Source organism: Brachypodium distachyon, chromosome 4 (genome assembly GCF_000005505.3).
Source record: "Brachypodium distachyon strain Bd21 chromosome 4, Brachypodium_distachyon_v3.0, whole genome shotgun sequence".
In the NCBI taxonomy this organism is placed as follows: Eukaryota; Viridiplantae; Streptophyta; class Magnoliopsida; order Poales; family Poaceae; genus Brachypodium; species Brachypodium distachyon.
This window is the reverse complement of record NC_016134.3, coordinates 47998379-48020332: the sequence shown is the minus strand read 5'-3', so window position 1 is coordinate 48020332 and position 21954 is coordinate 47998379. Positions and strand designations below refer to the sequence as shown.

Sequence of the window (21954 nt, the reverse complement as noted above, 5' to 3'; positions counted from 1 at the left end):
TCAAAATTGACTGAGGCGGGAGAAGGAGAAGAAGAAGAGTTCAAATGTGTTGCTCTACTCTCCCTCCCGTCCACACGCCTAACAATAGACCAAGCTCCATGGCAATGGCATGCACGCTCTAAGCTCCAAACAAACAACAAGCAGCCAAAGGACCTTCTTCTTCTTCTTCCTCCAGCCAGCCATTGGTAGCTAGCTCGGACCCGGAGGAGCCCAAGGAACAAGCAACGATGGACGTGGACTCGGCGGTGAACCTGTCCTCGCCGGCGGAGGCGACGGTGAAGCCGGTCACCGCGGCCTGCTACGACAACAACCTGGTGAACTCCCAGGGCATGTTCCTGGGCGACCAGCCGCTCCGCTTCGCGCTCCCGCTCCTCCTGGTCCAGGTCTCCCTGATCCTGCTCCTCTCCGCCGCCGCCCACCGGCTAGTCCTCCGCCGGCTCGGCCAGTCCCGCTTCGTCACCCACATGCTCGTCGGCGTCCTCCTCGGCCCCTCCGTGCTCGGCCGCAGCTTCCCCAACCTCCGCGGCTCCCTCTTCTCCGAGCGCGGCACCTACATCCTGGAATCCATCTCCCTCGTCGCCCTCATCCTCTTCCTCTTCTCCATGGGGGTCAAGACCGACATGAGCCTCCTCCGCCGCCCCTCGGCGCGCGCCGTCGCCGTCGGCCTCGCCGGCTCCGTCGTCCCCCTCGCCGTCACCCTCCCCGTCTTCCACGTCCTCCAGCCCTCCCTCCCCGACGACCTCCGCGGGTCATCCCTCATCACTGAGCTCGCCGTCCGCCTCTCGTTGTCCTCGTTCCCCGTCGTCGCCGACGCGCTGGCGGAGCTAGATCTGCTGAACTCCGATCTCGGCCGGATCGCGCTCACGGCGTCGCTCATCACCGACGTGACCTCCTGGTTCCTCCGCGCCTGCTTCGCGGCGGCGTACCTGGCGACCGAGGCGAACTCGTCCCCGGCTTTCACGGCCAAGATCCTCGCCTCCTTCGCCGCGTTCGTCCTCTTCGTCGCCTTCGTGGCCCGCCCCGCCGGCCGCTACATCGCCTTCAAGCGCACCCCCGCCGGGGACATGCTCTCCGAGGGCTCCTTCGTGGTCGTCGTCATCGCGGCGCTCCTGTCCGCGCTCGTCACCGACGTCATCGGGTTCAAGTACATGATCGGCCCCATGATGCTGGGGCTGGCGCTCCCCGGCGGCATGCCGATCGGGGCCACCATGACGGAGCGGCTCGATTCCTTCTTCATCGCGCTCTTCCTCCCCGTCTACATGGCGCTCGCCGGCTACCGGACCGACTTCTCCGAGCTGGGGCTCTTCCACGTCGAATCCGAGTCTGAGAAATGGTGTGCGCTCGAGCTGTTCGTCGCATTGTGCGTGGCGGGGAAGATGGTCGGCTGCGTCGCCGCCGGGCTCTTCTTCGCCATGCCGATCGGGGAAGCCACGGCACTCGCGCTGATGCTGAACATCCGGGGGATCGTGGAGGTGGCGGCGATCAACAACTGGGGGGACACGATGAAGGCGACGGCGGAGCACTACTCGACGCTGACGCTGTCCATGGTGCTCATCACGGCGGTGGCCACGCCGCTGATCAAGCTGCTGTACGACCCCACGGGCCGGTTCGCGCGGGCCAAGCGGCGGACCATGGAGGCGCTCCGGCCCAACGCCGAGCTCCGGGTGCTCTGCTGCCTGTACACGGAGGACCACGCCGCGCCGCTCATCGACCTCCTAGACGCCTCCGGCGCGTCCAGGGATTACCCGCTGTCGCTCATCGTGCTACACCTGACAGAGCTCGTGGGCCGGGCCGCGTCCGTTTTAAAGCCCCATAAGAAGTCGTCTTCTTCCTCGGCTTCGGCTTCGTCGTCTTCCTCGGACAGGATCGTGAATGCGTTCAGGCACCTGGAGCAGCAGGCGGCGGCGGGGGCGGTGTCAGTGAGCCCCTACGTGGCGCAGTCGCCGTTCAGCTCGATGCACCAGGACGTCTGCTCGCTGGCGCACGGCCGGAAGGCCAACCTCATCCTGCTGCCGTTCCACAAGTCCTCGGACGGCGCCCGGAGCACGGCCAACAACGCCATTCGCGCCGCCAACAGGGGCGTGCTCGACCACGCGCCGTGCTCCGTGGCCATCCTGGTCGACCACGGACTGGCGTCCGGGTCGGCGGCGTGCGCCACCATGACTGGGGGACGGAGCAGCAGCATGCTGCAGCGAGTGGCGCTCTACTTCCTCGGCGGGCCAGACGACCGGGAGGCGCTGGCGTACGCCGCCAGGATGCCGCCCGACGGCAATGGCGCCGCCGGGGGCGTGTCGCTGACGGTGGTGAGGTTCAAGCTGAGGAACTGGGTGGGCATGGGGGGCAGAGACGAAGCCAGGGACGAGGAGGCGCTGCAGGAGTTCTGGCAGAGGTATAGGGAGAACGAGAGGGTGGTGTACGTGGAGAAGACGGTGGAGGACGGCGAGGGCACGGCGTCGGTGGTGAGGTCCATGAGCGACAAATTCGACCTTCTGATCGTCGGACGGCGAGGCGAGGACAGGGACGTTGAGGGCTCCGCGCTCACCAGCGGGCTCTCTGAGTGGAGCGAGTGCCCGGAGCTCGGCGTGCTTGGCGACATGCTCGCGTCGGCGGAGTTCGCGTCCAAGGTCTCCATCCTCGTCATCCAGCAACAGGCCGCCGCCGCCGCCGCCGATGCCGATCAACAGGACCAGTATTAGGCAGAGTTACTGATTGGACATTGATTGCAACAAATCTGTTGTACTGTTTTTTTCTTTCCCTTGTTTTTTGTTGCAGCTAGATGTTCATTTTGTTGCACGATAGTAGCAATAGCAACATGTGTGTTTTCCTAAAAAAAATAGCAACATGTTGTTGTGAAACTAACTTTTGTTGTAACCAAATTCAGAGATCAATGTGATATGCTGACTGAGTATCATTGTCGTTTTTGCTTCTTTTTTGTTGCAGAAAGCAGTAGTATCTATTGTGCGTGTTGATCGACGCACGTGTCTCAATGAGGAAATCTCCAACTGTGTGTATGTTTATTTTGTATATATGTCAAATTATCATCATTGATCAACAGGACCAGGGTTTAGTTTTCGGTTTTGCTATATTTAAGCCGCCTAATATTTTAGTTAGAGACAAGTTGATTCCATTGCCGTTTGATATGATTTATGCTTTAAGATTCCAAATGAACGACGAGAAAAGAACCTATTTCATCATTTGATATAATTTTTCGTTCTCTTCTACAGCCGTCAGCGTTTGTTCAAGTCAAACTTGATGACATCCACTCAGTTCTGCAAGACACAGGGTTATCTTCTATGGGTAGAGGAAGTGCTACAGGTATTACAGCTGAAATAAAAGTTTTGAACATCCTCCTTGCATTTTAAATTGTCATTTGCACTCGGTTCATTAAGGTTAATCATTTACTTCCATTCGTTGAAGTATATATATGTGTCATATTTTGTTACTGTCGACTAGAAGAGAACTTATTGCATACCATCGAAGCATATTCAATCTTCTTGTTTCTCTTAGTTGATAATAAAATGGTAATGCTAATATCAATCATCTGAATATATGTAGCCAAATTTATTGTAGCTTTCTACTGAAGTTCTTTATTTTATCATGTTGCTTTAAATTTCCAGGAAAGTCGAGATCCGAAGAGGCCACTCTGAAGGCAGTTGGGTCACCGGTTTTGGAAATTGAAATTGAAAGAGCAAAGAGTATAATATTGAACATCACTGGAGGCCCTGATTTAACTATGTCAGAGGTTTGATACCATATCATTCTGACTTAATTGTTTAGTTTAGTTTTTGTGGTTGCTTTCTTAAACCCTTTTTCTGATCTAGGGCAAGTTTTCATATTTTTAGTGACCCTGTATGACAGACTGTTACAGTATTTGTACTGTAATATGTATTGTCGTGGTCCCCACTGTATTGCTGTTCTAAACCCTTTTTCTGGGACCCACAGTGACTAATTTCTTTTCAATTGTTTAGGTGGATTGTGCAGTTACAACGATTGCCAATCTTGCTAGTTGGGATGCCAGAATTATATATGGTGCTGTTATTGATCCATCACTCGGTCTGCAGGTTACATTTTCTTTCTACATGGTTGGATCATATGCAATGTTTATGGAATGAGGTTTTACTTGTTTTATTTTCACTTGAAGACACCCATGCACATAGTTTTGTTCTTTTCAGGTGGCTGTGACATTGATTCTTACAGACTAATCAGAAGATATCCATGTATGTGACAAGTTTAATTTTGATGCCCGTTTGCTCTAATTCCGGCGTGTAATTCTTACATGATCTTTTCTTAGCAGGGTGGCCATGAAATATGATGGAAGCAGAGCAGTTCCGGTGATTCAATGACTGGCTTTCTTCTGATTCGTCTGGGAATTCAATGTAGATGTGTGTTTACCTGAGAAAGAACAGAGCTGTGTATGTAGTACCTGACCAGGAGGAAGTTTTTGGATGCCGTGTTAATGTGGCTGTGTATGTGGTACCTGAGAAAGACGGAGTGGTTGGATACATGTTGGCATGGGTGGCACTGCCATGACGATTCTTCCTAGTGGGATGCCAACTTTTAACTGCAGCCACCGTTTTGTTTGTCTTGTTGTCGTATGTTACTATTTGCCTTGCTGGATTGCTTTTGCTTGTATTGATCCTAAAGGAGCTCTGCCTTGGTTATCTTTGAAATGATAACTGAAGAAAGTTTACTGATCTTGCTCTTTAGGAATTCATTTTTTAAAATCAAAGTATTGGTGTATGTCCAGCACAAGTCTGACGGCCGAATTATTGATGATGTAGTAATTTGATTAATCGTTTCTTTCCAATCTCGATCGAGTATCGCAATCCAAAGTATTGTAGTACCAGGTTGACACGGTATCTTGATGGAGAGATTTAGGGGATCTCTTGGAGTTGCTCGTAGCGCCCAATTTACTTACCCACAGTTTTCTGGACACTGCTTGGTTGTAGACTAGTGGTACAGAGAGCAAGCGCACTGGCTAGGAGCCACATCATTGATCAAGGATTAATTCCTAGCTAGCCTTTTTGGATAGTCAAAAGAAATCTTGCCAAGCAACCAAACAAATTAACACGAAACCTTAAAATTTTGACACAAAATTAGCAGAGAGCATCATGCAGTAGATGTAGGGCAGACAAGCGCGCTAATCCGAGCCACAGAGATGGAACAGACCTAGCAGCTGTATCGTCCGCGAGCCAGCGGCAGACATGGATTCCACGACGGGGCCGATATGCATGTCAATGGCCTCCTGAGCAAGCGTCATCTTTCTAAACCATCCCGGATACGAGTGTATCATGTCGGGCCAGTCGCGCTCGTCCTGCTGTGTGGGGTCAAGTGACAGGCGCTCGAGGGCGCGCGCGTTTTCCAGGATGTAGAGCGCGAGCTGGAGCAAGGCGAGGTCAGCGCTGAAACCAGTGATATGGACGGCCTTGAGACCCTGGTGCGGGCTCCTCGGCTGCTCCGTGGGGAGGTGAAGGCTACCAGGAGATGCATCCAAGGCCGGTGCCGTGCGAAGCAACTGCATTTTAATTTCAGTCAGTCTTGAGTAGAATGAATGGATGAATTAATTTCTACGGAATCAACAAGCAAATTAGCTTAGCTTACATGCAGCTTGAGCGATTCCAGTGCAGGTGCTGCCCGCAGAAAGTAGACCACGAAACGGAAACGGCGGAAATCTGATCTCTTGTTGCCGTCCATGCTCCTGCTAAGGTTGAGATGCTTGAGATGAAGGAACCTCTGGTTTGGCGACAGCTTGAGCCTGATGAGTATGGACAGGCTTAGGGACAAGGTCTCTAGGCGTGGCATGGCGTGCGCTAGGCTCGTGGGATCCAATCGCCGGTCTAATGCTGCTGCTGCTGCTGCTTCTGGTGGTTCGTCGGGAAAGGAGGGCCTGCCGTACTGCAGGTTAAAGGTGGCCCGCCTCGTGTCCTGCGCCCCTTGTTGCCCAACAACCAGCAGCCTCCTCCGCCTGTTTTGGCCGGTGAAGACGAGCGACGTGACATGGGATTCGGACAGACGGATGCTTCTCACCGACCGGCACCTATGCACCTGCAGATCTAGCCGCCTCGGCGCCGGGGGCACCCTCACGTGAACGATCTGGTCGCAGCGCCTGAGCTCGAGGCTCTCTAGCTTGTAGCACGACGAGAGGAAGCGCTCGAGGCCTTGGCTGGTGACGCGCACGGTGTCAAGCACGACGGCGGCCAGGTTGGTGAGCTTCGGCGGCGGCTTCTTTAGTAACAATGATCCCGATCTCAAGTGCAGGTGCTCCAGCGCCGTGGCAGCCGCCGCGCCGAGGGGCGGGAAATCGTAGAGGCAGCAGCTGTTCCTGCTACTTGCTGCTGCGGCTAGAGACAGGTCGAGCGTCAGGCGCCTGGTGACGGTTGAACCGAGGGCAAACCGCAGCCAGCCACGGACGGAGGCGGCGGCGTCTCCGTGCAGGCAGGACGACCTGACGGTGAGAGTCTGCAATGCCGTGTCGGTGCGGTGCCGCAGCAGGGTCGCGTCAACCAAGCGGACAAGGTCTGTGCCCGTGCCGCCACGGCGGAACAACGTGTCCTCGTCGAATATCAGATCCGGCTGCCTCCTCCACACGCGCAGCAAGGTACAGCACGACGCGCCCGCACGGGCTGCGTCCCTCATGGGCAGCCGTGAAAACACCACGCAAAGAATGTCCTGCGCCAAGAGAATAAGCAACACTAGTTCATGCATGTACATGTTACCGCAAATTAATTTACCTCTGGAAGGTCATCAAGCTTCGTCGTACCAGCTCCCAGGCATGATCCCAGCTTGGTCATCGATCGATCCATCTCTCGATTTTAATTCTTGCCAAGATCGATCTAGAGTTACCCTAATTATTCAATGAAAACCTACGCAACCCAAGCTATCTATCCTGTTTTGAAAGGACCAGAATTTGTGGCACCCGGGATCCTTGGGAGACTCTAACTGGGACATAGATTTTTGGCACATGGGAGCCAGGACTCCCGGTAGAGTCCCCCAATGATCGATCTACTTTCGTGCGTTTATACTGGGTCGGTTGGCGAAGATTCCATACGTCTCCCGAGCTATATGTAGCTGGTTATACTTACCCTTCTTTCCCCCATCGTCCCGTCCCAATGGGCTGGTTCTTTTTAGTATTCAGATTCAGCCCTATTCGTATGCAAGCTGTATCCTGCAGGCTAGGCCCACCACCAAGATGCAATTAATGGGTCGCGCCTGCATTTGGCCCAAGTTATAGACAGCAGGGACCTGGGCCATCCGACCGTTACTCGCGTGGTACATGGACCAGTTGGCCCAAGTCATGGACGCCAGGGACATGGACCATCCGACCGTTGCTAGCATCGTACATGGACCAGTCCATCTTCACAACGAGATGCAGACTACGCCGTTCTCTTCTCCCTTCTCTACTCGAATGCCTATAGCTGGAGCAAAGATGGATTCAAAGATTCATAAATAATGTGCATACATTCAGAAATTTCAATTCACGGTTCAATTTTTAGGGTGATTTGGCTCAGTTCGTGGTTCGATTTTTGTGGTCATTTAGTTCAATTCGTGGTTCAGGTTCACAGTGATCTTGTTTTCTCATTTTACCAAATTTGTTCAGGTACGCGAAGGAGAACTCAAGCCAGTACGAGGCAAGAGCAACGGTTTGGTGTGGGCTTTGAAGATGAAGTTATGTTGGCCAAGAGCAGAGATGATGCCTGAAGCTGCTATGATCGATTGACAAAAAAATTGAAATTGTTAGCTTCTTTTCTGTCTGACTCGAGTTTTGCATAGGCATAGCTGTGTGTACTGAAGCAAACTGCAGTTATTTTGTGATGATGTAATAGAATGTGTACTGTGGTGTGCCAGTATAAATTCAATGATTCAGAAATAATGTGCATATATTGCATAGCTATGTACATATTCAAAGATTCAGAAATAATGAGCATATATTCAGAGAATCTAAATAACGTGCACATATTCAGAGATTCAAAGACAATGGTGCACATTCAGAAATCAACAATAATTGTATTTTTTTGCAGCTCCAATTCTGATGCACAATGAGATGGGACATATGGCTTGGATGAGCTTTGGGGACGCACTAAAATATATGAATTAGTAGGAAGGAAGTAAATTAGCACCTCACTACATGAACAAAATCCTGGGATTCGAGCAGTTGGTCTTACGGTGCCCCGATACGCCACAGTTTGAACACCTTGGCTGCTTCCTGGGAGCCCTAGGGATATCCCCGCGCTGCGGACATGTAGTGTTCTTGTGACCTGACAAACGGCAAATTGAACAAAACCTTGTTCTCTTAACTCCCTCTTCATATGGTGCTTTGTCGCGCTTGTTTGTAGGCCTGCCTGCTTTCCTTCTCTTAGGAGGCTATGAAACAATAACACCTCGGACTTCATGCTCGTCCGATGCCGGCGCGTCCATTTTTACTTGATGTAACTCCTTCTCTCGTACCTCCACGCCCAGGCCATCTTTCACCTTACTCATTGGCAATAAATCATTCTTCAATTTTAACATTACACGCATGGCTTTCTCATAGCATTGCATATTTGCATCGCCTAGGGCATTAACCTCTAGGCAAGTGAGCTGAAGACTCGAATGCCTATAGCTGGAGCAATTAGGCACGCCCCTGTCTTTTTGGTACCTGACCAAATTAGGTGGTAGTATGTCCCTAGCATCTTTAGTCCACCTCTTCAGAACATATCGGTCTGGGATGCTTTCGTACCCCAAATGGACCATCACCTGCATGAAACACCAACCAGTTTAGTTCCAGTTCATATACAAAAATTCTCAGATAACATGCCGTACATGGGTGGCCGATAAAAATTGCCGATTTTTAAAACAGAACAAGCGTATCAATTTTAGGCAGCAACCTTCAATGTGTGGCAGCAAAGCATCCCCGCATGTTCAAAATATCCGCACTCACAATCGAACTCCTCACTCGACCTGTCCACTCTAACATGGAACACCACCTTGCACCATTTTTCTTTAGCAACAGCCCTCGTGTGCCTGGCGAGGTACAGCTTGCCTGGTTCCAATTCATCTAGCAAGTACTGTCCAGACTCATAAAGTGCTAATCCAAACTGTTCGAAGATTGTCCGTGTGTACACCTTACTTGCATGAACTTCGATTGGCACATTTGCCTTCAACACAACCCCGGCCTGCATATCGAAATTTACTTAGTTCAGAAAATAACAACTCCAACGAGCGACATCTTAAAGATGTTTTAGCTCGAATGCTTACCAGAGCTGTCCTCTTCTCCTGGAAGCTTTCCTCGGAGTCCCTGTCGAACTGCAGCTTCCCTGTCGAGCTGTCCTCTTCTCCCGAAAGCATCGCCGCCCCCTCGCCTCCCTAAAGCACCGCCGGTCCAGCCTCCCCAAGAATCCGCTCGCCTCAGCGCTCCGAGCCGCATCTGAATCTCGCCCCTGCTGCTGCTGCTGGTGGAAGTCGTAGGGATGGAGGTGGCCGCCGTGGAAGAGATGTGGAGGTGGCCACCGAGGGGGTGGCTCGCCTCAGCGCAATGCCATCCATGGCAGCAGTCAGCCCGTTAGCTGGAGCCACAACTCAGCGGCAACAACGCCAATTTTCTGAGTTTAATGATGCGTTCTTGATTTTTTTTTCCCGTGTGATGATGTTGTGATATGTTCTTCATGAGATTTGTGATATATTCCTTTTTGTGATCTGTTCTTCGTGAGATTTTTTAGTGTGATGATGTCTTCTTGAAATTTGTCCGTGTGCTGCTCCATGAGATCTGTCGTCGGCAATATTTCTCATGTTTAGCCGATGCTTTGATTTGGAGACCTGTCGCCTCGATGGCATACCCCGTTCAATATGCGGCAGGTGTGCCGGTCCAGGCGGCAACCTCGTCGGCATGCCGGAGGGCGGATCTAAATGTGGGCAGTTACTTGTAAACTGCTCTGTTTCTAATTGTGGGCACTTGGCATGAGAAATTAATTCAGCAGGTGAAAGAGGCGGCAGCATCAAATTCTCCCTGTGCTTTGTACTTGGTTGACTTTGGCTTGAGAGTGCTGCATCCGCTCTTATTTTGTGGTTTATGGTGAGTTTTTTTTTATATATATACATGTCGATTGCATGTGCCTGGATGACAAAGCATGCTGCGCCGGCCGGGCCAGTACTGTGCTGTGCAACACGCCAAAGATTAAGATAAGATGCTTGGGTACCAGCAGATCGCCTGATCCGACGATACGCATGGACTGCTGCTCTTTCGCTAGCATATCGATATCTCGATCGCCTGCTTGTTGTCAGGCCAGGTTTGAATGAGAGGAAGAAGAAGAAAAATAAATCATGAGCTGCTGCTCTCAGAGCACGGATGCATATCTCTTTGCTGTCAGGTCAAATTTGAGCCAAATATATATGTAGGGTGCTCATGACAGGAGGATGTAAGAGGACACGTACTCAGATCACGATCGACGATGGGATGAGCACAAGCTAGCTATAGTGTGCTTTTGTGAACCAGCTGCAAGAAGCCGGCCGTTACTACTTTGGCTGTTTTACTATTGCTAATTAAGTCGCCCGAGCTAGAAATAATTTTTGCACGCCAGCCGCGCCGTCTGATTAACTTTGATATTCGCATGCATAAACACAAACATGTACAGGGCATAGATCTGTTGACCTTGCACGGATATATAATTAAAACAGCAATGAACTACATATATATGCATGGCACAGATATGTTGACCTTGAATGCATTCGTGATACTGCTAGTATATGATTTCTGCATTTTGTTCCTCCGCTTTGAACTCACGACCCATCAGTAGTCCATATACGCAAAAGTGTACAGAAAGATCGATCGACTAAAGCAGCTCACCCTAAGGAGTAAGGTGTCGTCGAGCTACAGTTGTCGTCTTCTTTTCTGCATACAGTACACACACATGCATGGCTCTGAGTTGACCACCATACATATTCAATGGTGAACGACACGATCGCTTAGCCAGTACAGGCAGGCGACGGTAAAAAGGAAAAGAAAAAGGACCACTGTACGTGTGCCTGCTGCAACAATGAGCTAGCTAGTGTGACGATCGAATTGAGCTTGCAGTTTGAGAAGATAATTAAGCCAAATTAAGGCGCGTGGTCTCGTCTGTTTGCAGTTGAGCTTGCAGTTTGCATTAATTGCACACATGCATGCATATTCTTGTATACGTACATATAGTACTACGTATATATATACATACATATATATATATATATATATATATATATATATATATATATGGTCGATCGAGACTACAAGGGCATATATATATAACTAGATTTTGCTAATCAATGTGACGGATGACATGCAGACACGAAATGTAGAAAATTAACTAAACGGCTTGAATTAACTTATAGCACACTTGAACGATCGAGATCGCACTAGCTGTTGAATTAACAGGCGCTTGTTCCTTTCGCCAAACGAACAAAACATATAAGACTTATTAACTCACACAATGTTTGGCACGCGCCCACGGATAACTTTAACTAAAAAAAAATGCATCCATCAGCTTGCATATTGCGTCCAATACTCTGAAATGATACAATCTACCCGTAGCCTAAGCACAGAGCAACAGCTGCAGCTACAGCTGGAGATCGATGAACATAGGGAGAGAATGAGAAGAGACACAACACATGCAGATCGAAAAAATAAGAGAAAAATAGGCTGACGGCCGGGTAGATAGGCACGTAGACGCAGCAAATTAATCATGCATCCTCCTCTTCATCATCTTCCTCGTCCTTTTCATCTTCATCTTCATCATCTTCATCGTCTTCCTCATTCTCTTCATCTTCATCTTCATCTTCATCCTCGTCGTCTTCTTCCTCCTCCTCTTCATCGTCTTCCTCGTCCTCTTCATCTTCATCTTCATCTTCATCCTCGTCGTCTTCTTCCTCCTCCTCATCCCCGTCATCCCCTTCCTCCGACTCAGCCTCCTCCTCCTCTCCCTGCCCTTCCTCCTCCTCCTCCTCCTCTTCCGAGTCATCTTCGCAATCCTCGTCCGACTCACGCACATGATACAACTCCCGTTGCACAGAAGGGAGCCACTTCTCTTTCGCTAACCAGTCAACATCTTCCACCATAGCACGATGGTGCTCATACCTCCTGCAGGTACCCATAGCATTTTCTTGGAGAGCTGCCATACCATCGATGTCCATCTTCGCCATGCACTCCTGGATACGCTCGAGGTCTCTCTTGTTGTGTGAGTAAGCTTCCGTGTGACTGCGGCCAGGGTGTAGGATGTCAGCATTCTTCGGGTGTTCCGGATTGCCCCTGCACGCAGCCAACTTCTGCAGTTGTTGCTCCCTCTCGAGCAACTCCTCGGCTCTGTCCTTCAGGTCTTTGAGAAGATCCAAACCTTCGATGGACAACTGCGTGGACTTCATGATCTTCTGCCTTGACACCTTCAGCCTTAGCCAAAGCAGAGGAGCGTCGGCGAGCGGTACGCATCCAGTGATGCGAAACACTACTCCATCGCCTTCATGCTCTTCGAAATTCGCATCCGCCACTTTGAAATCTTCGATAGAGTTGATGTCCCAAATCTGAGGAGCCATGGCCCTATCACAAACTACGTGCAGTGGATGCGTGGAGGAACTATAGCTACAGGCCAGTATATTTACCGGCGACCTTTCACGCTCTGAAATGATCCAAGTGGAGAGTGTCCATCGAGTCGTCGACGGGGGAGATATATACCATGGACCATGGTTTTCTGCTGTAGCTCCTCGGCCCTGACCTGGTTTGATTGGCTGACAGAGGCTCCCCACCAACTGTGTCTCTGTTTGACACATATATATATACTGACTACTAGGAAGCGCTCGACGAGCCCGTGACCTAGTAGTATTTTCAAGATGTAATATTGTCTTAAAGATCTTGATTTCTTCTCCAAAATAAGAAGAATTTATGTGTTATTGCACTGATCTGCAAAAATATTACACATGGTGTAAATTTGTTCATTTGATCAAATATTGTACTTATAGCATTCAGTTTTGAGACAAAATCAACTCTAAATGATGATAAAATTCATACAAAAGTGACCCTGATCATAACTCCGCAGATCAAATATAACTACAACTACATACGTAGAATGCCTCCTATCCCGTGAAGTCCCTTGCAGAAGGTGTTGACAGTCGACGTCACCGGCTCGTCAGGTGGACCAGGTTTCACAATCTCAATGCAATAACCAAACTGCACGTAGTTTGACAGAAGCCAATCAACTACGGATCTCCTCTCCTTCACTTCTAGGATTGCTGGCTCATCTGCAAAGTTGCTTTGATTGGACTCCTGATTTAAGACTAGATCTTCCCACACATAAAGTGTATCCATTAGACCGAGTTGAGCAGCAGCCAACGTGTTTTTTTGGAGACCACATACACACTTGTCATCTTTTACGTACTTAATGTACCTGTTCAGCAGCATTTCTTGAAGCTCCGAGTCGTCATGGTATGTGGACGTCCTGCGAACAGCCAGGCGAAACATCTGTTCATGGTCACACGGTGGATTGCAGATACCGACTACCCCAACAATCTTGCGTTCCAACCGGTGATCAAACAAATCAGGTTCCTTGAGGGCCGATATCAGACACTTGAGTGCTGGCATCCGATCTGCCGATCCAACTACAATCAGGTGATGAATCATTGGAACATCTGTCTCTGGATTGATGAAGATATCTCTTGCCAGTTTTGTGGTATCGTTCACAAGTCTATGCTGGGTCTCCATTCGCATTTTCAGAAAACACCGAGTTGATGACAGCATCTTTCCATACTTGCTTGGTGTGTCAACAGAGAGAGTTTGAAGTATCTTACTGTTATCCCCAACTGCTACACCGAAAATAGCTCCTTTTGCATGAACAACCACATACCCATACTTGCGCTGTACCAATTCATCCAAAACCTCAGTGTGGAACTTGTTTCCATAGCGATACATGCAAAATTTCACCGCCCTAGGTGGCTCAATTGCGCAGCACACCTCTTGCTCTTTGCCTGAGATAGTCCCGCAGTACAGAACTAACCCATTTGGTGGCACTTCACCATAGAGCTTCAGCTTGTTTTGGACTACACTGATGGCAGCCCTTTTGTCACCATCCACGGTAGAGTCATACTCAAGTGCTAATGAGTTCAAAACAACATTAATCTTGATGCTTGAGGGTAGAACCAGAGTAATCAGATTTCCTTTATGAGCCCCAATTGCTTTCATTGCACTGCTTAGCCTTGCAACATCACTGTAATTTTCAGCGAATCAAGACCAAGGGCATATTTTTCATCACAACCATCTTCAGCAAACGTAGCGAGGTAGGACAAGTCGCTCAGGAGAACGATCGGGTACCCGCCTCCTCCTCCCTCGTCGACGCCGCCTCTTCCCTCGTCAACGCCGCCTCTTTCCTCATCGTCGACAAGGTCGAGTCCTCCCTCCTCCTCCCCGTCGACGTCGAGTCCTCCCTCCTCGCCGTCCAAGTCGAGTCCTCCCTCCTTGGCGTCGATGTCGGGGAGGTGGCTTAACTCGTCCATGCGGCGGCGGCGGCAGGAGACGATGGGATGACGGGAGATGAAAGAGGAGTCGGGTTCGGGATCCTGTTACTGTTACGGCTTACGCTTAAACCCTAAACACTTGCTGGATCCACCATCCATTCTAATCTAATCGGATGGTCATCAGCAGTCCGTATGTGTTACAGCAAAACGATCGCAGCTCTCCCGCTGCCAACGGTAAATGCTACAGGCTCCTCCGCCCCGACAGGCTCCATGCATAGCGCCGCCGCCCCGACAGGCTCCTCCGCCACCTGCGCCGCTCCGCTCTAACGGCATCTGTTTGCCCCGCGTGAGATGAGAGCGTCATGGCTGTGGCCGCCGCCGACGTCCGCGGCAGCATCCAGCTCCTCCGCTCCTGCGGCCCCGCGGCCGGCCGGCAGCTGCACAGCGCGCTCCTCAAGTCCGGCCACGTCCCCTCCTCGCTCGCTCCCACCAACGCGCTCCTCCTCATGTACGCCCGCTGCGCCTCCTCCTCCTCCCCGCTCCACCGCCGCGACGCCCCGCGCCTGTTCGACGAAATGCCCGCCAGGAACTGCTTCTCCTACAACTCCCTCCTCACCGCCTGCCTCAACTCCCGGGACCACCGCGCCGCGCTGGCTCTCTTCCGGTCCATGCCCGAGAGGAACGCCTTCACCTGGAACACGGTGATCGCCGGGATGGCCTCTGCGGGCGACCTGGACACGGCCCGGGCGCTGCTCCACGAGATGCCCGTCAAGGACCCCGTGGCGTGCAACACGGTGCTGCATAGGTACGTCCGGTGCGGGCGCGTCGACGAGGCGTTTGCTTTGGTCAGGGCGATCGGTTCGGGTAACGGCAGCGTGCCGGCACCTTCCTCGTCCTCGCCGTGCAATGATCCCTTTGTGCTTGCCACGGTTGTTGGCGCTTGTGCTGACCGGACGAGGTACGATTTCGGGACGCAGGCGCATGCTCGGATGGTGGTTGCCAAGACTGAGCTGGACTCGGTGTTGAGCTGCGCGTTGGTTGACATGTACTGCAAGTGTGGGGATTTGGACTCTGCTCGCCGTGCCTTCGATGGTTTAGCGCAGGCTGACGAGTTCTCGGTTTCTGCCCTGGTCTATGGCTATGCTTCGCGTGGGCAGCTAGACGAGGCGTTACGTCTACTTGGCAGGGAGGAGGGGAACCTCAACATTCTTCTGTGGAATTCTATTGTCAGTGGCTGTGCGTTTGCCTGCCTTGGAGACGATGCGTTTGTTCTTTTTGCAAGGATGATGCGGTCAGACGTGTTGCCTGATTCTGCAACTTATGCCAGCGTTCTGAATGTCTGTGGTTTTTCGGGCATGCTCAAGCCTGGGCAGCAGATGCACGGGTGTGGTCTGAAGAGCGGGGCCATCAGTGACATGATTGCAGCAAGCGCTCTCATTGACTTCTACTCAAAATGCAGCCTCTGGGAGGATGCCTGCCGAGCTTTCAGCGAGCTTAGGTTCCATGACACCGTTGTGCTCAATTCAATGATCACTGTGTACTCAAACTGTGGGCGGATAGAAGAGGCCAAAAGAGTTTTTCATAGGATCACTAGCAAGAGTGTCATCTCCTGGAATTCGATGGTTGTTGGGTTGAGCCAGAACGGGCATGCTATTGATGCCTTGGAGTTATTCTGTGAGATGCATCACCTCGGCGTGCGACTCGATAAGGTTGCTTTAGCCAGTGCTCTGAGTGCATCAAGCAACATTTGCTCTATAAGCTTTGGGGAGCAGATCTTTTCTCTTGCCACTGTTCTTGGCCTGCAGTCTGACCATGTTGTAGCCTCTTCGCTCATTGATCTGTACTGCAAATGCGGCAACTTGGCCAATGGGTGCAAGATCTTCGACGGAATAGATAAGTCCGACGAAGTCCTGTGGAACTCAATGCTGATTGGTTATGCTTCCAATGGTCACGGACATAAGGCGCTGGAACTCTTGGAGCTGATGAGAGCCAGGGGTATCAGACCAACCGAACGGACATTCGTCGGTGTCCTTTCCGCGTGCTGCCATTCAGGACTCGTGGAAGAAGGACTGACATGGTTTAAGCAAATGCAGGAAGATTTCTATGTAAAGCCATCAGCTGAACATTACGCCTGTGTGACTGACCTGTTGGTCCGTGCAGGTCGGCTGGATGAAGCCTTCGAGTTCATAGAAAACATGCCCTTTACAGCCGATACAGTAAGTTGGACTACGGTTGTCGGTGGGTGCAAAGCTCAGGGCAATGAAGCTCTGATGCAGAAAATGGCAAAGAGGCTGAAGGAGATGGAGCAGTCAGGATCGTCGCCGCATTCCAGTCTGTATGTGCAGCTGTCCAGCGTGCTTGCTGCGCAAGGGGATTGGGCCAAGTCAGCAGAAATGAGGGGCACGATGCGCGAGAGGAAAATCGCAAAGAATCCTGGTTACAGTTGGATCGACAGCTAGAAATCAGGCATCATTCAGTTGCTGTGTGGACAAAACCACAGGAGTTTGTTTCTGCATTTGCCCCAGGGAAATTGTTTTTTCCACCAGAAATTAAACATCTCTGTTAAACAGATGAACAAGGAAAAACAAAAATTGCCGCACGAGAAAAATAAAGAAGGTGCTACTCGCAGGAATGCTTCAGTTCTCCTCCTATGCTATGATCTGCACAGATGTGCTGTATGCCACCATTTCTGCTGCACCTTGTCTGAAATTGCCCAGGAGCTTCTGTTCTTTTATTCGCTCAAGAAGAAGATGATAATGCAGGGGATGCGATGCGATGATCATGATACTCGTGGGGAATTATTCATTTATTTATTTTCGAATTTTTGTGTTGCTAGTTCAATCCTGGATGGATGATATAGAGTGGAGAGAGGCTCCTCTTTGTAGTATCAGACAACTGTCAATGCCAAAAATGCAAATCAGTAATACTCCATGGCACTCATGTAGGCTTATGTTATCCAACGGAGCGTGACAATAATTTTGCCGAGTAAATGTACTGTAGAAAATGCAGAAGACTGAAACTGAATAGAGTCTAACAGTAACAGTGATATATCAGTTGTGCCTCAAAACTCTTAGCCATCAATCAAACGCTGAGGTACAAAAAATTCATCAACATGGAGACATTTTAATTTCTGAAATGAATTATAGTTACACGTAAGAACAAACAAACCAACACCTTCTGGTTCCTTCCAGCAGAAACGCTAGTGAAAAAAAAAGGTATCTATCTGCTAGACTTTTGTGTAACTACAAATCTAGCTAACTTTAGTTTACAAGTCAAACGGAGATGACTCCATGCTGCTCAAAATTGTAACTAGACATCATTTTCTACTTCTACCAGTAGTCATTGCAAGAGCAACAGCCATCTCTGAAACAATGAAATCGGTTGTTATCCCGCACTATGATCTCCCGATGAGTTATCCTCGATATAAGTTTAATAACAGTGTGACAGTCAGTGCAAACCCTGAGGTTCTTGGTGACCCTGATGGCCTCCCCTGGTCTGGTGGTGAGAAGGCAAAATGCAATGGCAAGTTTCTCGCTGTGATGAACTAGAGTGTGCTCCTTCTCCTCGTCTTCGACGTCGAACATCACCACATCAGTAGTTGGTCTGTAACCCATGGCTTTTATTTCCATGCCTAATTCATCGAGCTTTTTGTAAATTTGATCCATGAGGGGATGTGACTTGTTTCCAACACGGAACTCGTGGACCTTACCATCAAACTCAACCCAGCTATATGCAGGGACCTTCTCGACCCCTTTCGCCTTCATGTCCAATCTAAGCTTTGCGGCATCCTCCCATCTCCCGCTGTTAGAGTATATGTTGGAGAGCATGACATAGTTCCCTGAATTCCAGGGCTCTAGCAGGATGAGCTGCTTCAAGACATGTTCTGCAAGCTCTGCATCTCGGTGAATCTTGCAGCCACCAAGAAGTGCACCCCACACGACAGCATTTGCCGGCATTGGCATGTCATCGATGAGCTGACGAGCTTCCTGGAGCAACCCAGCGCGACTAAACAGGTCGACCATACATCCGTAATGCTCAATCCTAGGAGTGATACGGTATAACTGAGCCATGTTATGGAAGTAGCGCCGTCCATCCTGTACAAGGCCAGTATGAGTGCAGCTGCAGAGAAGGCTGATGAAAGTATTGTCATTCAGTCTCATGCCTGACTTCTCCATCTGACCGACAAGGGCAAACGCGACCTTACCATGTCCAGTCATGCCGAGCCCCAAGACCATCGCGTTCCAAACGACGATGTCCCTCTTCCTCATCTGCTGGAACACGACCCACGCCTCGCCTGTGCTCCCACACTTGGCGTACATATCAATCAGCGCAGTCCCAAGAACAGGGTTGTCGAGAAACTCATCCCAGTCCACCATCCCGACTGCCTGCCGTCCCAGATCAAGTGCACCCAACCTTGTGCACGCCGAGAGCGCCCCAGCCACTGTGTAGCAATCCGGCATCACTCGCTGAGCCTGCATCGCAAGGAAGAGCTCCAGAGCCTCCCGGGGATGCCCGTTGGAAGCGTAACCCCCAACCATAGCGCCCCAAGCCACTGCATCCTTCTCCGGCATCTTGTCGAACACCTCCCTCGCCTTGGCCATCTCGCCGCACTTAACATACAAGTCCACCGCCGCGGTCGCCACGAACACGCTGCCCGCGATCCCCTCCCGCTCCGCCGCCCTCCACACCGCCTCCCCGGTGCCAAGGTCTGTGACCCGCGCGCACGCCGTCAGGACCCGCACGGCCGTGAAGCTGTCCGGACGCATGCCGCCGGCGAACGCATCCCTCGCGACAGCGACGGCCTCCCTGACGCGCCCCGCGTCCATGTACGCGGCGATGAGCACGCTCCAGGAGACCATGCTGGGGCATTGCATTTCGTCGAACACGGCCCGCGCGTGCCGCAGGAGGCCGCATCTGGCGTAGAGGGCGAGGAGGGAGGTGAGCACGTGCGGGTTGGAGTGGGAAGGAAGCTTGACGGAGGCGGCGTGGAGCTGCTCGCCGGCGGGGAGAGGGTCCGGGAGGCGGGAGGCGGACTTGAGCGCGAATGGCAGGGTGAGGTTGGACTGGGAGGGGCTGGAGTGGAGGGAGTGCAGGCGGAGGGCGTGGAGGTGGACGCCCGAGGAGGAGAGCGCGCGGAGGAGGAGAGGGGAGAGGTCGGCGAGGAGGTCTAGGCGGAGGAGCCGGCCGTGGAGGAGCTTGACGGCTAGCGGCGGGAGGCGGTTCCCGGAGGTCACTCCGGCGATGAGGAGCCGGCGGATTTCCTCGGCGGCGGCCGACATAAAAAATGACGAGGGCCTCAAGACTTTAAATATTCCAGGTAAATCGCATAGCTTGCCGCTGACGAGTGGGGCCGGAGGTCTTCGTCCAAATGACACGTGGAGCCCACATGTCAGCCAGTTTCAATTCTTACTCTCTCTACAACTTTATATAGTGAACGCGCTTCGTTTAAACAGTTAGTCAATTACACGTGGAGTCTATCGGTTCACCCTCGCGGGCTCCGGCGGCATATCGACGGCAACGGCACACTCGCCGGCTAGCAGTGCCCCCAGGCTCCCTTCCCTCTCCAGAGGCGCCATTGCCGGCTTCTCTTCTTCCTCTTCTTCTTCTTCTTCCCTGGCGTAAAAGCTCCCCCCCTCGACGTCGTACAGGTTCCCGGTCCTGACCTCCTGCGCCAGCGCGCACGGCGCGCACAGCAGCCACTTGCCGTAGTCCGCCGCCGGACACCGGATTATCCTCCCGCCGGCGCAACGCAAGAGCTCGTCCTCGGCGGGGAGCCCGAAGCGGCGCCGCATCCTGGAGCGCCAGAAGCCGCCGTAGGCCAGCCCGAGCACGGAGAGCAGCGCTCCCGCAGCCCCCGCGAGGTACCACCAGAGCTCCCCCGCCGCTCCGGCGTGGTCGGCGTCGTCGCGGGCGATGCTGAGCGCGGCGCCGGCGAAGACGAGCAGCGGCGCGGCGCAGAGGAGGGCGAAGGTGAAGACGTGCACGTACATGTTGCCCAGCCCCAGCCGCTCCATGTTCCACCCGAACACGCAGAAGCCGCAGCACGCCGACATGGCCGCCGCCGCCGGGTCGTCGCCGAGGCCGGCCAGCAGCCCGCCCGCCCACTCCGGCCCGCCCACCTCCTTCCTCCTCCGTCTTCCTGTTCCTGCCGTAGCCATGGCGGCCTTTTCTTCATCGGCTACGGGTCCGGCGGCGGCGGGGTCCGGGCCCGGCGGGCGGGCCTTGAGCGGGCCGTAGAGCGAGTAGAGGCCGGCGGCGACGGGGAAGGCGAGGCCCAGGCCCATGGCGAGGTTGACGGCCCAGGCGGGGCGCTCGCCGGGGCGCAGGAGCCAGAAGAGCGCGCAGGAGGCGTACTGCGCGAGGCACGTGCCGTGCAGCAGCGCCACCACCACCGCCACGTGGGCCCGCTCGTTCCTCAGTGCGCCTTCTTCTTCTTCTTCTCCGGCGCCGGCGTTCTTGCGGTAGACGGCGCGGAGCTCGGCGGGGTCCCCGGGGGCGCGCCAGCGGAGGAGGAGCGCGAGGTGGTGGCAGAGCTGCGGGTGCTGGTAGACGCACATGACGGTGAAGAGCGCGTTGAGCATCTGGTTGGCCACCTCCGCCCACCGCCGCCGCCGCGCCTGCTCCGGCACGGCGCCGTCCAGCGCGCCCACCATGAGCAGGAACACGAGCCCCACCCCGCCGGCCACGAACGCGAGCCACGCGAGCAGCGCCGCGTTCATCGGGTGCCGCGCCCACGCCGCCGCCCTGCGCCGCAGCCCGCGCCAGTCCACGGCGCGCCGGCGTTCGCGGAGGAGGCGCGCGGCGGCGCGCGTCCGGAGCGTGGCCACGCGCGCGAGGAAGGCGCCGCCCTTGCTGTTCGTCGTGGGCGCTGGCTCGGCCCTCAGGAAGTCGAGCAGCCTCTCCTTCTTCTTCCCCGTCCTCCCCTCGCCGCCGCCATTGATCTGCTGCTGCTTCGGCGATCGCTCCTCCGATCCCATGGCAAAGACCTCCTAGCAGCTGATGATCTGATCCATGGAGGCTCACATTATATATATATATATATATACATGTCAGATCAGGTGATGCTGAGTTCTTGTCAATTCTGGCACGCAGGTGACGACGGCTGGAAGCTGAAATTCTTGTTCTTGTTTACTGACTGACTGCTCCCTCCACAAGAGACTGAATCAACCAACAGCGGGGCTCTGAATTTTTTTACAGGTGCAGTTCGTCACAAGCTTTCAGCTGTGGTGTACTGTGACAAAAGAAACGAAGAAATGTATGCTCGTCCCCAGCACGCCACACAGGACTTGCAATTGAACTCTGTCCTGGACTCATGTTTTTGTGGTGTCAAAGTCCCAAGATTTCATCATGGCTTTGACAAAAGAGCAGAGCCGTTTTATTTCTTCTTGTTTTTAAAATTAACTGCAGTGTAGGAAACAAAACAAAATGCAGTTTCTGAATGTTTCAGAAAGGAGCATCGGTGGTGCAAAATGGCACATTTAGTATTCAGAGGAACACCATATTAGTTCA

The 21954-nt window shown here is 52.5% G+C and overlaps 7 protein-coding genes and 1 long non-coding RNA gene across 9 annotated transcripts; 3 read left to right on the top strand and 5 right to left on the bottom strand.

Annotated features, from left to right (window-relative positions):
• The first annotated feature begins 61 nt into the window (after positions 1–61).
• Positions 62–2911, top strand: LOC100846753 (cation/H(+) antiporter 15). Its single transcript, XM_003577103.3, has one exon. The coding sequence runs from the start codon at positions 228–230 to the stop codon at positions 2694–2696; it is 2469 nt and encodes an 822-aa protein (XP_003577151.3). The 5' UTR covers positions 62–227; the 3' UTR covers positions 2697–2911.
• A 1989-nt stretch (positions 2912–4900) lies between these two features.
• LOC112272427 lies at positions 4901–7062 on the bottom strand. Of its 2 annotated transcripts, none has more exons than XM_024463151.1 (3): positions 6732–7062; positions 5602–6669; positions 4901–5515 (listed from the first exon to the last, which is right to left on the bottom strand). In XM_024463151.1, exons 1-3 carry the CDS (start codon positions 6801–6803, stop codon positions 5141–5143), a joined length of 1515 nt encoding a protein of 504 aa, XP_024318919.1. In that variant the 5' UTR covers positions 6804–7062; the 3' UTR covers positions 4901–5140. The 2 variants fall into 2 exon arrangements, with proteins under 2 accessions (XP_024318919.1, XP_024318920.1); XM_024463152.1 differs by having other exon boundaries at positions 6761–7062.
• A 305-nt stretch (positions 7063–7367) lies between these two features.
• Positions 7368–7870, top strand: LOC112272426. The gene is made up of 2 exons (XR_002966190.1): positions 7368–7514; positions 7598–7870. It is a non-coding gene; the product is annotated as an uncharacterized LOC112272426 (long non-coding RNA).
• Positions 7871–8030: 160 nt separating this feature from the next.
• Positions 8031–9425, bottom strand: LOC112272425 (putative protein FAR1-RELATED SEQUENCE 10). Its single transcript, XM_024463150.1, has 3 exons — positions 9235–9425; positions 8865–9152; positions 8031–8733 (listed from the first exon to the last, which is right to left on the bottom strand). Exons 1-3 carry the CDS (start codon positions 9322–9324, stop codon positions 8362–8364), a joined length of 750 nt encoding a protein of 249 aa, XP_024318918.1. The 5' UTR covers positions 9325–9425; the 3' UTR covers positions 8031–8361.
• A 3626-nt stretch (positions 9426–13051) lies between these two features.
• On the bottom strand, positions 13052–14484 carry LOC104585217 (eukaryotic peptide chain release factor subunit 1-1). The gene is made up of 2 exons (XM_010241258.1): positions 14261–14484; positions 13052–14198 (listed from the first exon to the last, which is right to left on the bottom strand). The coding sequence occupies exons 1-2, from the start codon at positions 14482–14484 to the stop codon at positions 13052–13054; spliced, it is 1371 nt and encodes a 456-aa protein (XP_010239560.1).
• A 148-nt stretch (positions 14485–14632) lies between these two features.
• LOC100833445 (putative pentatricopeptide repeat-containing protein At1g77010, mitochondrial) lies at positions 14633–17421 on the top strand. The gene has a single exon (XM_003578991.4). The coding sequence runs from the start codon at positions 14808–14810 to the stop codon at positions 16902–16904; it is 2097 nt and encodes a 698-aa protein (XP_003579039.1). The 5' UTR covers positions 14633–14807; the 3' UTR covers positions 16905–17421.
• A 127-nt stretch (positions 17422–17548) lies between these two features.
• Positions 17549–19724, bottom strand: LOC100846450 (putative pentatricopeptide repeat-containing protein At3g08820). Its single transcript, XM_024454675.1, has one exon. It carries the CDS (start codon positions 19722–19724, stop codon positions 17775–17777), a length of 1950 nt encoding a protein of 649 aa, XP_024310443.1. The 3' UTR covers positions 17549–17774.
• A 119-nt stretch (positions 19725–19843) lies between these two features.
• Positions 19844–21425, bottom strand: LOC112272424. The gene has a single exon (XM_024463149.1). It carries the CDS (start codon positions 21420–21422, stop codon positions 19920–19922), a length of 1503 nt encoding a protein of 500 aa, XP_024318917.1. The 5' UTR covers positions 21423–21425; the 3' UTR covers positions 19844–19919.
• Positions 21426–21954: the final 529 nt, after the last annotated feature.

Bases quoted from the DNA above. Each gene is read 5' to 3' on its own strand.
- LOC100846753 (XM_003577103.3), top strand. From the start codon at position 228: ATGGACGTGGACTCGGCGGTGAACCTGTCCTCGCCGGCGGAGGCGACG.
- LOC112272427 (XM_024463151.1), bottom strand. From the start codon at position 6,803: ATGGATCGATCGATGACCAAGCTGGGATCATGCCTGGGAGCTGGTACG. The intron at 6,670-6,731 runs GTAAATTAATTT...CTCTTGGCGCAG, and splicing joins AGCTTGATGACCTTCCAGAG to GACATTCTTTGCGTGGTGTT. The intron at 5,516-5,601 runs GTAAGCTAAGCT...ATTAAAATGCAG, and splicing joins TGGAATCGCTCAAGCTGCAT to TTGCTTCGCACGGCACCGGC.
- LOC104585217 (XM_010241258.1), bottom strand. From the start codon at position 14,484: ATGGACGAGTTAAGCCACCTCCCCGACATCGACGCCAAGGAGGGAGGA. The intron at 14,199-14,260 runs GTTTGCTGAAGA...TGAAAATTACAG, and splicing joins GACTTGTCCTACCTCGCTAC to TGATGTTGCAAGGCTAAGCA.
- LOC112272424 (XM_024463149.1), bottom strand. From the start codon at position 21,422: ATGGGATCGGAGGAGCGATCGCCGAAGCAGCAGCAGATCAATGGCGGC.
- LOC100846450 (XM_024454675.1), bottom strand. From the start codon at position 19,724: ATGTCGGCCGCCGCCGAGGAAATCCGCCGGCTCCTCATCGCCGGAGTG.
- LOC112272425 (XM_024463150.1), bottom strand. From the start codon at position 9,324: ATGCTTTCGGGAGAAGAGGACAGCTCGACAGGGAAGCTGCAGTTCGAC. The intron at 9,153-9,234 runs GTAAGCATTCGA...TTCGATATGCAG, and splicing joins AGGAGAAGAGGACAGCTCTG to GCCGGGGTTGTGTTGAAGGC. The intron at 8,734-8,864 runs GTTGCTGCCTAA...TGTTTCATGCAG, and splicing joins TTTGCTGCCACACATTGAAG to GTGATGGTCCATTTGGGGTA.
- LOC100833445 (XM_003578991.4), top strand. From the start codon at position 14,808: ATGGCTGTGGCCGCCGCCGACGTCCGCGGCAGCATCCAGCTCCTCCGC.